Source organism: Anoplophora glabripennis, unplaced genomic scaffold (genome assembly GCF_000390285.2).
Source record: "Anoplophora glabripennis isolate ALB-LARVAE unplaced genomic scaffold, Agla_2.0 scaffold259, whole genome shotgun sequence".
Lineage (NCBI taxonomy): Eukaryota > Metazoa > Arthropoda > Insecta > Coleoptera > Cerambycidae > Anoplophora > Anoplophora glabripennis.
In genome coordinates, this window is record NW_019416505.1 from 366,881 (window position 1) to 380,001 (window position 13,121).

Genomic DNA, 13,121 nt, shown 5'->3' on the forward strand with positions numbered 1-13,121 from the left:
TGAATTTTTGGGCATAAATCCTTTTTTTCTGTACGATTTTTGTGTTATTTTCCCCATCTGATTCATTATTTCCTATGTTTTCATTTTCTTTTTCACTTAAATTTGTGTCCAATCTTGGTTTTTTTGTAACAAATCTATAAAACAGAGTTTAAACCTAAATCAATAAACCTACAACTATAAAATATCACTTATTTACCGATCCATGATGAGGTGGACGCTAGGATAATTAAATTAAGCCTTACATTAAAAATGACGAATTTCTTGAACTGAATTAACTTGCCTTGCGGACAGTCACTGAACAATAAACAATAGAACACAATAACCTTAAACGTAAACCTAAAGTCAATCATGGTATCACAGACTACAGAGTAAGAGATCCAGTGACACAGAACATAAGAAAACGGATGCGTTAGGTCCGAGTTGTCAATCTATAAGTAGTAGGTACATTGGTATTTTTATAATGCGCGAGCGCGATTGTCATCACCTTTTTAGCTTATAGCAGACTACGATATTTAATTTTAATTATTCATGGTGAGACCGAGGACATCCTTTATGTAAGGTGAAAGTGTACTAGATTTTAGAGTGGAGTACTAGTGTACTTTTTTATATAAAAATGTACTAGATCTAGTACAATTGTACTAGCAAGAACATCACTGAAACTGACAAACCGCAAACCTAACCTAACATAATACGAATTGAAACGACACACGGGAAACAAATAAACTCGGGCTGTTACGCGCAGTCTACGCAAGTCACGAACATACACTTTTTCTAGACTTGTGTTATAAATATGCTACCACATTTTTTTTTCTAATTATGTCTATATAACAAAGGCAAATGAACTAACGCTTGAGAAGGATTGCGGATTGAGAGCAAAATTCAACTAATGCCGAATGTTCCATAAGATAAGCAATAATAGCAAAGGGTTGTTCGTCTGTTATGTTTTCGAGATCGAAAGGGAATGTTTCGAGTAATGTTTCAAACTCTCCTAAATTGGAACGTTTCGGCTATGTTTCACTAAATAAGTTTTCAAGTGCTACATTTCTGTAATGAAACAGAAACGTTTCTAGTTAATGTTTCAAATGTTCAGTAAAACATCTCATTTGTGTCGGAAAGTGATGACTGATGCCCAATCTCGGACGTAAACACCGAGAGTCATCTAGACGCCTAAGTGTGCGGGACCCAAAGTGAAGGGGGAAGAAAAGATAAACATTCTGGCTAGAGCGGAATAAGGACCGCCTTGAGGCAGAGGCATTCATTAGATATACACCAACTACGTAACATGTAAAATACTTACTATTCGAAGTTAATTTAATTATAATGTTTTACAACATTTCCGAGTTTTATTGCATTATTTCTAACATTTGCAACGTTTCATTTATGTTTCGTGTTTAGTGGGATAGGTTATAGCATACTTTAATTTCTAGAATTATCAGTTTCCAAATTGGGTTTATTTTCGTGTTATATGCGTGCGACTAAGTTTACCTACTGCTGGATATGAGTGTGACAACATTGTTTTGCCGACACACCGCATTTTCCTCGGACGTTGAACTTTTTTAAGATGGACTTGTAGAATGCACCGTTCATAGTTAAGAGTCCAAAACCCATAATAAATTTAGGCATACTTAGAGACCCAGGAACTCTCACGAATTCAACCTTCCCACTTTTAATCTCGAAAACGCAGCGAAATTTGAGGGTATTGCATGGGAAAAATTTTGTAGATAATGAGATTTTCTATCGAAATAGCTTATTTAAAAAATTTATTTACTGCAAAATATATATTAAAAACAATTTAATAAAAAAATGTAAAAAATTCAATTTTTTGTTTTTTTTTTACTTTTATGCAAATAACGTTTTTTTGAGCAGAAATAGGTATAGGGATTGGTTCATAGAAAAAAAAGTATATAAATTTCCTACAAAATGACGGGTTATAAGATTATAAGAGTTTTTTCGATGAAAATGGACTGTTATGGTCGTTCAAACTTTGCCATTTTTTTCGGTTTTTACTGAATTTATGACAATATTGATTTAATACTTTATTTTGAATATGCAATTGATTTTTAATCAATAAAGACATGTTAAATTAATTTATCAATAATAAATAAAAGTTATACGAACGTGTATAGTTTTTATTTTTTATTTAACAAATTAACAAATATAATTTATAAAAATATCTATTTGTTCAATTAAAATATACGTATTGTCAATAATTGTGACAATGCTCAACAAACAGAGAGGTATCAGAAGACGATGTTCTTCAAGAAGTCGACAAAGAAATTGATATGCAGTTTGATAATATTATTGAAGAAATATGATAATTAAAATTATGAAATGTAAAAAATTTAATTTAAGTTTAATAAAATGTTTTTTACATAAAATAATTTTATTATTTAAAATCTTTGCATTAAATATTTTTTATATTCACAAAAAAGCAATTTTTAAGAAAAAGTAGTTATTAATTTGTTTCATATACCTATATGTATATAAAACCATATAACTTTTATTTATTAGGTATTGATAAATTAATTTAACATACGTCTTTATTAAATAAAAATTAATTACGTACTCAAAAATAAGTATTAAAACAATATTGTCATAAATTCAGTAAAAACCGAAAAAAAAATGGCAAAGTTTGAACGACCATAACTCAGTCCAATATCATCGAAAAAACTTTTATAGCACATCATTTTGTAGGAAATTTTATATACCTTTTCCATGAAACAATGGCCATATTAATCTCTGCTCAGAAAAAAGTTATTTGCATAAAAGTAAAAAAAATAAAAAATTGAATTTTTTTGTTAAATTGTTTTTAATATATTTTACAGTAAATAAATTATTTAAATTTTTTAAATAAGCTATTTTCTACAAAATTTTTTCTATGCAATACTCAAAAAACCGTAAGGGTTGCAATTTCACCCCTATCTCCAATTTCCACCCTCTAATTTAATAGCACTCCGCGGTTTTTTCATTCTAAATAACCATTTGAACGATTCATGCAATAAAAACCCATCAACGTTGTAGTTCCATACCATATGACATAATCAATAGCATACATGTAAATAAAACATAACTATTGACATTGTTTTTCGAGCTTTTATTAAAATCTAGCCCTACACATTGCATAAGACATAATATACAAGCACTAGCAGTATCATTCAAATATATTTAAGTACGTGCAATGGATGTAGAAATTTAAATTGACAGCGACAGTTCCCATACGCGTCACAACACCGAATCCTCACTGCTCTCGTCCTGATATTCACCATTTTCCAGATCCACCCTTGGGTAAACTACGAACAGATCCTACAGAAATGCTACGTGGGGAGGCTTGTAGCCTTCGAACCCGGCGCGGACGTTGAAGCCCTCTTCTTCGGAAGCAGAACAAGCCCGACATTCGAAAACGATTCCAACAAAAAACCCTCCATCAAAACTTGGGAGCCTCCCAAGAAGAGTCCTCTAGCAAGGCCACAGGATCTACCGAATAAAGAAGAACCGTGGCAGAAGGAAGAACACGTACCTCAGAAATTCACTCTGCCGATAAACTCTCCCGAATTCAGAAAGCCGAGAATAAAATTTCTGGAAAAGTACCCTCCGAAAGTGGATCCCGAACCCAAGGAGGACCAACCAGATGACGGTCCGGTACTCCCGCGCTTCGACTGGATCCAGAGGACGCGCTGGATCAATCTGATGTTCTACACCAAGTCCTTCTCCAACCCCCTGGTGGAAGTTTTGCCCCCGGATTACGAGCGGACTTTAGTGGTAACCCTCATCTACGACGACACGATCTTCACCAACGAGATAGTGTTCCACGACAAAGTGAACTGGCCCTGCACCATTCACGTGTCCTTCGAGACGGGCAAGATCGAGTTGGAATTCGAGAAGACCGAGTGGAAGATCTGGGACGACGTCGGGGTGCTGCGGCAGGAGTGTAAACCGGTCGGCACCACCATTAACTGTTGTGCTAAGTGTAATTTCGTTTTTAGCGAAAAGAAGCAGGTGACCCACAACACCTTCCTTGTTAGGCTGGAGCGAACCGACGGCGCGAGGGTGGTGGTCCCCATAGGGAGGCACGTGAGGGCGTTTGGAAACGTGGAGGGTGAGTAATTTGAGTTATTTTACTGTACCCGTTTCTAGGCCATAATCATAACACAGACCGACGAAATTTTAATGCGGAAACCAGCAGGCATACTTTTTCCCAAAGTTTGCTCCATCATCGCGTCAAGTTTTCGAGACACCCTAACCTAAAAGTGCGAAAAACATTTTTTTCGAGTTTCAATAAATCATACAGTGATGCACTTAGGTGACCCTTCTTGGGCTTAACATTTTCTCCAAGAGTTGTACTTTCCTGTGCAAATTGTGCGCGTATTACAAATTAATTGGAAATATGCGAAAAATCTACCCAAACTTTGAGTTTTTGAAAGAAAAAAAATCTTTCTCGGCTCCTGTTAGTCGTAGGACAACTTTTTTTTAAATTCGAGAAAAAGTGTCAGTTTTCAAATGGAAAATATGCCATTCCGATTAAATTTCGACGATAATAGTCCAGGGAACAACTAGAAAAGTAAGGTGAAACCTCCGAATACTTTCGGATAGATCCGATTTTTATGAAAATTTGGAATTAAGCTTATTTCACCCTGTAGATGAAAAGTTATATATGCTTGATATGCGCTTCTTATTTTCAGGAGATGAAAACCACCCCTTATGCTAAAACACTGAATAAATATAAAAATAGGTGTTGTATAGACTAAAATCATATCTTAATAACGAGCGTTCAAATAAAAACGTGGTCGAAGTTGGCTCTGACACATTGGACGTAGGGAGTAGCTTATAGCGACCAACTTAACCTCATTTCTCAACGAGCTGTATAGCAGCTGTCAGTTTCAATAACGTTAATGACTATATAACTTTATTTTAAAGAATAATCGTGATAACAATAACAAACAATTAAAGGAGCTGCGGAAAGTGTCCCCCTCCTTGTTATAACAATAAATTAAAGCAGCTGCTGAAAGTGTCCCCCTCCTTGTTCCAAGCACTTTTCACACCTGTTCCTCAAAGAATTAAAGACATTTTCTAAGATGCTCGGGGTATTGTTAATTTCACGACTCTTGTCTATAAGTCGAGCCTGCAGATGGTTTAAATCAGGAATAGGCAGTTCAAAAATAGTGTTTTTAAGGTAAAGTCACAAAAAGAAATCACACGGCGTAATATCACATGACCTCGGTGGAAATTCATGTTCAGCATTGAGACTTTTTTGTCGATTTTGGAAAACTTCCCTCAACATATTCATCGTCTCGCCTGCCGTATGTGCCCTTGCGCCATCTTGTTGAAAGTTAAAGTTTGTAATTTCGTTTTCTTCCAGTTGGTTAACAAAAGGAGCGATAATTTCTTCTCTATACCTTTGCGCAGTAAGAGTACCATTAAAAAAAATAGGTCCATAAATCCTCCTTCGATTGAGAGCACACCAAACTCCAATTTTTTGAGCGTGTAGAGGGCCCTCGACAAAAATGTTATCTGGTTTTTCAGAAGACCACTTTCTCATATTCTGTGAGTTTACGTAACCACTTAAATGAAACCAGGCTTCATCAGAAAAAAAGGTGATATTATGAAGTTCACCGTAGTTGTTTAAAAACCATTCACAAAATACAGCCCGTCGCGGAAAATTAACTTCATGAAGTTCTTGCTGGCAAGTTAAACGATAGGAGAACAAACGCAAATCTTTTTTTAACACTGTGTGGCAGGTACCGACTGATACTCCCACCATTTGTGATAAAACACGTACAGAAGTTCTTTTCGCATTTTCCATTATTTGTTGGACATTTTCTTTTAATTATTCAGTCCGCTTTTTAGGTCGGCCGCTTCCTTTTTTTCTTGTTACACTGCCCGTTTCACGAAAAACATTAACACAACGCTGAACTGCACTTTGAAAAATTTTGTACTCAACAACGCCGGGAAATTGATTTTGAAATTCTATGAAACATGCCTCAATAGAATACTTCCATATTCCATCAATCTTGCGTCCATTTCTAAAGTAGGACTCTATGATAAACACTTTTTGTTCTTGAGAAAACACCATTTTAAACGCTTTTTAAAACGAAAATATTCAAATTGATAGCGGCGATATAGCGCTTTGACAGATGACGTTTAAGATCATTTGCTATACGCTACGCCCTACGTCCAAATTTTCAGAACCAACTTGACCACGTTTTTATTTGAACGCTCGTTATATAGAATAAATATTGCTTTATAGTGCGGGTTATAATTTACGTTATTTTTATAAAGTTTCAACCCTTAAAAACCACCTTTAATGATAAAAATATAAAATTAATAGTTTCTTTGACCTTAAAATATTTTTATAGCGCATATATTATAGATATAATCTTTTCAATAATTTATTAGGGTATTATAAATAATGTATTACAATATTTCAACCCTAAAAAAACAAACAAAATATTAAAAAAAATAGTTTTTAACAGTTTAAAATGATTTGATAGTACAAACAGGATAAATTAAATTCTTTTACCTGTTTATAATACAGTTTATAATTTATCGCATTGTTTTAAACCCTTAAAAACCACCCCCAATGATAAAATAAAAAAAAATGACAAATTATTTAAAATGAATTATAATGAAGGATTTTATTTTTGTGCTTACTTTTGTTCTACACGTTTTACTTTTCAAGATTTCAGTACCTAAATACGCCAGAAAGACTATTTCTTGGCCAGGGATATGAAAAACATAACCTTCGTCCTCAACTGCAAACGTCTAACAGCAACATCTCTGTTAATTTTTATCCTACACAAATAAAAAAAACAAAATATTCTGTGAAAAAAAATCTAAACTTTTCTATTCTTGAATATTTTTTATCTTTTTTATTTTATTTTTAGTTATTTTCAAAAGTGTGTTATTTTTTTTGGAATTAAAAATTTTTTTCAATCAAAACGTAATATTTTCAAAAATATGCATTATGAACCGCTTATATTTGTATAATATATTGTTAGCACATAAAAAAATGTAAATTGTAGAAGAATTGCCTTTAATTTTAAATCTTGTGAAAAATTCAGCAGTTTCTGTGCTGATTTTTTTTCGAAAAAGCAAATTAGTTTTATTTTGATCATAACTGTTAATTTTTATGCTAATGACAAAGATTTTTTAAAGTACTTTAAGTCATTTTTCTTGAAAATAGAATTTTTTTTAGTTATTTTACGTTAAATGCTTCCAAATTAGTTTCTGGCGGATATGAAAATATCTTCAAGCAGCCGTATCTCAGCAGCTATTGCACCTGCATAAATGAAAAAAAAAACTAAATTTTTTTCTTTTTCTATAAGCTTCATTTTTTCGTGATGATTTTTTTTTTTCATAGAATTTTCGAGTTATTCGAGAAAAACTACTGGAAAACGTATTGCAATAAAAATTGTACATTTTCAATCACCAAAAACTCAAAAAATATTGACATCGAAAAATGTTCATAAGATACTTTTTTAAAAATTGATTGCTGATTCCTGGGGTTATTTTCAATATTTTATTTTTCACCCCCTAGAAGGAGTGGCTTTCATCCCCTGGGCAAAAACGCTCATCGGCACTATATAACTTTTGTTTCTTGAGCATTTTTTTTATTTTTTACTTCCAGTCCAAGTTTCACGTCAATCGGTTCTATCGGAGGGGAAACCCTTGATTCCCTGGACTATAACAAAAAGATTACACACTACATTTTTCTACCTGAAAAAATAAATCAAGTTTGAGTAAATTTTTCGCATATTTCCAATTATTTTGCATCACGTGCCCAATTTGCACAGGAAAGTTGTAACTCTTACAATTAGAGAAAATTTTAAGTCCAAGATGGGTCACGTAAATGCATTACTGTATGATTTAATTAAAATTGAAAAAAAAATGTTTTTTTGAAAAACTACAAAATATTTTGCAATTTTACAAAAATGCACTTACTCTACTGGCCAAGGTGTACATATTCTGAAAGATTCGTAAAAAAATCTTTTTTCGTTTTAAAGATGTTTGATAAAAAATACGATTTTTAGCCGCTTTTTTGCAGTCACTAATACATTTGTTTATCAATAATTGACATTGGGCTTGGTTGAACATTTTTTTTATAAAAAGTTCTACGATTTTTGTCAAACATTTTTTTCTAAAATGATTAGTTTTTTTAATGAAAAAAAGTGTTTTTTACGAACTTTGGACGTTATTTTGGAAATGAAGCCCTAACATTTAGCTGGGGTAAACTAGGTCATCCAATTCTACGGAATTTTTATTAATTTTTACTTGTCTTTGTTTACTGAACTAAATCTTGGCACGTAAAAATCTAATTTGAACTATTTGATCAAACTATTTTGTATTGACCAGCTTAAAACATTAAATTTCGGACCTACGCCCTTTTTCCACTTAAAAAAAAACAACATTGATTTTTCATTCTCCAGGTCAGGAAATGTCCAGGAGTTATACACCCATCCCCAAAACATTCTTCACCCAGTTTGCGACACAGGGCCCCATCACCGACTGCCTGTGTCTCATGATCAAGAGGTACGAGAACGGAAATGTCAGTAGGTTCCTGACGAACAGCGAGCAGAACGACGTCATCCACATCACCAAACCCATAGGCGACTTTGACTTGCAGCTGTTGCGTAAGAGGGAAACCTACCTTTTATTGGCGGCCGGTACTGGAATAACGCCCATGTTGTCGATTATACAATTCCTGTTAGAGAGACGAGTGAAAAAATGGTAAGTACTAATGGCCCGTTTCGGAATTTACGTCATTTGCACTTTTTTAAAACTTTTTTCAGCCAATTTGCTAGACTACTCTTCTTTAACAGGAGGGAGGAAGACATTCCGTTTCGAGAACAATTTCAGAACTTTGTGGAAATAGACGACAGGTGAGTGAAGTATATTTAATACTTTAATTTTTATTCACTTTATTCTGTTTTTGGTTCTGGGTAAAATCACGTAATAAACTGACTCCTTCAACTGTGAAGGAAATGAAATCATTAAATCAAGTCTGCATTTTTAATTTTAACTTGAAATTTGGAAACATAAGAGTTGCGGAGTTGCAGAACACATAAAATTTTATGTATTTGATCATATTAAATATCAACAAAATATTTAAAGAATCCAAATGTACCCGCGTTAAAATAAATCTAGGAGCTTAGCTTATATTATTATTTATTACGACGCGAGCTACGCTCCTTAATATATGCAACCTCATATACAAAATGTGTGCACAGCGAACAATTAGATGCATCCTTCGTTTCTATCGGCTAATCAGGCACGTGACCCAGTACACTTTTATATGGGCTTATGTGGCTGCAACAACGACAGCCACTGCTACAGCAAATGCACAAATGCAGTAATATTTCGTACGTGGTATGTGGTGGTTTATTTCTGCGAGCGGCACGTGTGAATATTTTCATTTAGGCGTCTACGGATATTATAGTTATTAAAATGAATAGCGTTTCGTTTAAAAAAAAAAACTATTTGGTTCTCTGCCTTATGAGATAAACTAAAAATAAAAGAATTAGGTGGGCCAACACCACAATTAAATTTTGAAGTTGGTGGAACAAGCCGAAGTAAAAGTTATAAAAGACAATTTAACAATAATGTATACACAAAAGCAGAACGGGTGTACGGGTGTGATTTAAAAAATACACTGTTTAGTTTTCCGTGCTTACTTTTCGGTGGGTATCAAGCATGGACAATATACAGTGTAAAAGATTTAAGTAATTTAAGTCATTAGGTAAAATAAACATAAGAAGTCAGTTAGATTCTGCATATTGGGATAATATACGGAAACACAATGAACAGGTAACGAAAAATCGTTATGTATTATCTAAAATCGTAGATTGCATAAAATTTGGCGGAACTTTCGAATTAGCACTTCGCGGACACGTCAAGACAGAAAATTCGGAGAACCCTGATGTGTTTCGTAGACTCGTAAATTTTAGTGCAGATCTTGACGACATATTAAAAGAACATCTAGCCACATGGGTATGACCGGGATTTTCTGTGATTGTGCCGAGAATTAGCTGTATGGTCCCAGATTTCGGATTTGCACGTATAACTCCCGGAATATAATATGTACATATATATATAAAAAAAAAAAAAGAAAAAATCATAACATGGCGAGGAAAATTAAAATTCGTTGAATCGTTGGTAAACTTCACAATTGATTTTTTTATTCAATAATTTAATAAAATATATTTAGTTTATTCAAATTTATTTATACCGTCAGTAAGTAATTCGTGAATAGATATTTCAAAAAGTATCAATTTCAAAAATCGTTCTTGTGAAAATCTGAATTTTTGTATAAATGGATTGTTCCTTGAAATTCAGAAGTGCCAGGAGAACGCGTGACCTTGAAAATTTTAAAATATTTCGCCTGCGGCGCCATTTAAAGACTCTCCGGGCACTTAATATCCCGGAATTCTATTCAACATATGTAACAACCCTAAGCAGAACACATTCAATCAATGTTCACGTGCCGGAAGCATTTCGATCATTATCTGATGACATTCTTCAACAATTCGCAATAAAAAAATTTGTTTTGATTTTTCTTTTATGTCAATACAAAAACTTCATACTCTATCAGTTCAATTTTTTTACCTATTTTACTTTAAACGAGACAGAATTGTCGCGTCTTGTATTGTCGAGACAATGTCCCGTAAAATCATCACAGTCTTTTTTTTTGTTTTTTTTTTAAATCAGATATTTTCCAGGTAGGAAGTTTTAATTGGAACACCCTGTATGTGACTATTCCTGTAAAATTTTATGTACAAAGAAAATAAAGTTTATTATTACTTCTGCACATTCCTTCACAGAACTTATTTTTCTTATTTTAAATACCCGGGGTCGAATTAAAAATTTGCCCAATAAATCCCTAAACACCTCGAGTTACGTTACACTGAATTTTACCTGATTGTTGCTGTTTGCCAATTTACAGATTACGGGTCACCTACATCCTGTCCGAGCCCAGCAAGGACTGGACTGGCCTGACGGGCCACGTCAACAAGGAGAAGATCGACAACGCCATCCAGGAACACATCCGAGACACTGGCTACACGATAGCCAACATTTTCACCTTCATCTGCGGACCAAACCCATTCGTAGCTCTTTCGATAGAAGAACTACACCAAGTAGGATTAACCGACGAGCAAATTTATGCCTTTCAGGGATAGCAGCAGCGCCATGGTGGTGATTCCGCGCACCGCTGTTCTCTTTCCTCGGTCGCGGACGGCATCAGCGATTTCGTTTTTGGTATTTTTAATATGATCGGGGACACCAGAATCCGTTAATAACTTCAGTTCGCATATCCTTTTCCTCTTTTATTTTTATTCGTGTGTTAAGGATCTCGTATGTCGTTTTACTTTGTTATTGTTATCTGTAAAAAGATTGACGTATTTTATGAAATATTTATATACGATAAGGACTTGAGTGGAGGGAAAATATTCGTGAGGTTAAGTAAAATGTACGACTTGGCAAAAAAAAATTTGAAGGAGAAACAGGGGCTGACGGAACTCAAAAGATAAGGAAGATCACGGGCCTACCGCCTTTTGTTTTTCAGTTACGTTACGTCAAAGATCATTTTTTAAAAGCGAAGACTTGACGTCTAACTTCTCTTCAAACGTAAAATCTTTAGCGTGCAAATAATTTTTGTCATCAAAACCAAAATTTTAGAAGTTTTCTGTCTCGAAGGACTAAATTTCAGGTTTAAATATTAAATTTTTAATGTTTTCGGTTTAACTATTAAATTTTATGAGTTCAAACACAAAATTTCTATTTGAAACACAAAAAACACTAAATTCTATTTCACACCAATGCGGTAGCTAAAGTTTTATCTTAATAATTCAACGCTCAAAAATCCAAACTTTCAATGAATACAGTAATTTCAAACAGATTGTATTGCGTTGAAATTTGGTACAGGTAGCTAAGATCCTACTCCCTGACTTTTTTCGAGGTTAGGTTTTTGACAGTTTGTGTTGTATATTATAATGTAAACATCGATTTTCCGTAAAAATTTAGCCACCTTCTATTCCTTAATGTACGGGGTGTTAATTAAATACATCGACTCACTTTAAAGGATGATTCCTTGAGTGATTTTAATAAAAAAAAATCCTTTAGGAAATACAGTGTTGAAATTTAAAAAAATTATTTGATGGTAAAAATGCACTAGAGTGAACAGGCATCCTGTATAAGGTGTCCAGAAAAGAATAAACCATATTTCAAGGATGGCTTCCATTTTGTACATTGTAGAAAACCTAACCTCAAAAAAGCTGTCGTAAATTATTACTAGTTGGTCGTAGCTAGCGGTCTGTACCAGATGATCAATAAACACTGACGTATTTAGCAAACCTTGAAAATTACTTGTACATACCAAATTTATATAGTGGTTTTTTTGGAAAAAATATCTTTAAATTTTAATTTTCAAAATCTTATGATTAAAAATTGGACGCGATAGGCATTTCATCTGTAGGAAAAAGAATTGTCTTATTCTTGATGTTCGATATGCTCGTGAACTCATGGTACTGTTTTGCAAAATACCGCTTATAGTAACTTAAAATTTGGGGAAATATAATGAATACCGTCATGAGAAGAATAGTTGTAAATTTTTGAAAATGGAGATTGAAAAATTTAAGGCAATTAAAGTAAAACTTTTGTTAATAAATTTTAGGTAAGACTGATCTCGTATCAAATTCATACGATTTTCTAAAGCGTGCTCGCGAATATTTTCCCTTATTTTAAACCATGTAAACTATCATCGATGTAGTGAATTTCTGATTCATTCTTTTTTAACTTCCAACTTGTTGTTAGTAGTCTATTAAAATAAAACCAAAGCAATACAGCACCTAGGGCTGGTCTTTTTAGAGGCAGACAATGTTTTGAGGACACGCGAAACTAAATAATAATAACTCACGGCGATAGGTTTTCTCTTCTGTTCCGAGGCGAGAGTTCGCATGTTTCTAACTTTTGAATCATGTTTTCTTGTGATAGACTGCATCGTTGTCTGTATATTTGTGTACAATATTTTGACTTTGAAATGTATATAAATATAATAATAATTAATAAATAAAGGCTATTTTATAAAAGTTTTGTTCTTTCTTTTCGTCCCAGTACGAGTTTTGTAGAAT

The 13,121-nt window shown here is 33.4% G+C and overlaps 1 protein-coding gene across 1 annotated transcript in view; it reads left to right on the plus strand.

Annotated features, from left to right (window-relative positions):
• Positions 1-13,061, plus strand: part of LOC108904214 (cytochrome b5 reductase 4) — a 250,397-nt gene extending 237,336 nt beyond the window's left edge. Inside the window, exons 4-7 of the mRNA XM_018706676.2 lie at positions 3,274-4,096; positions 8,424-8,724; positions 8,787-8,876; positions 10,937-13,061. Of these exons, the coding sequence (XP_018562192.1) occupies positions 3,274-4,096; positions 8,424-8,724; positions 8,787-8,876; positions 10,937-11,171 (1,449 nt within the window). The 3' untranslated portion in view covers positions 11,172-13,061. The remainder of the gene's footprint in view (positions 1-3,273; positions 4,097-8,423; positions 8,725-8,786; positions 8,877-10,936) is intronic.
• Positions 13,062-13,121: the final 60 nt, after the last annotated feature.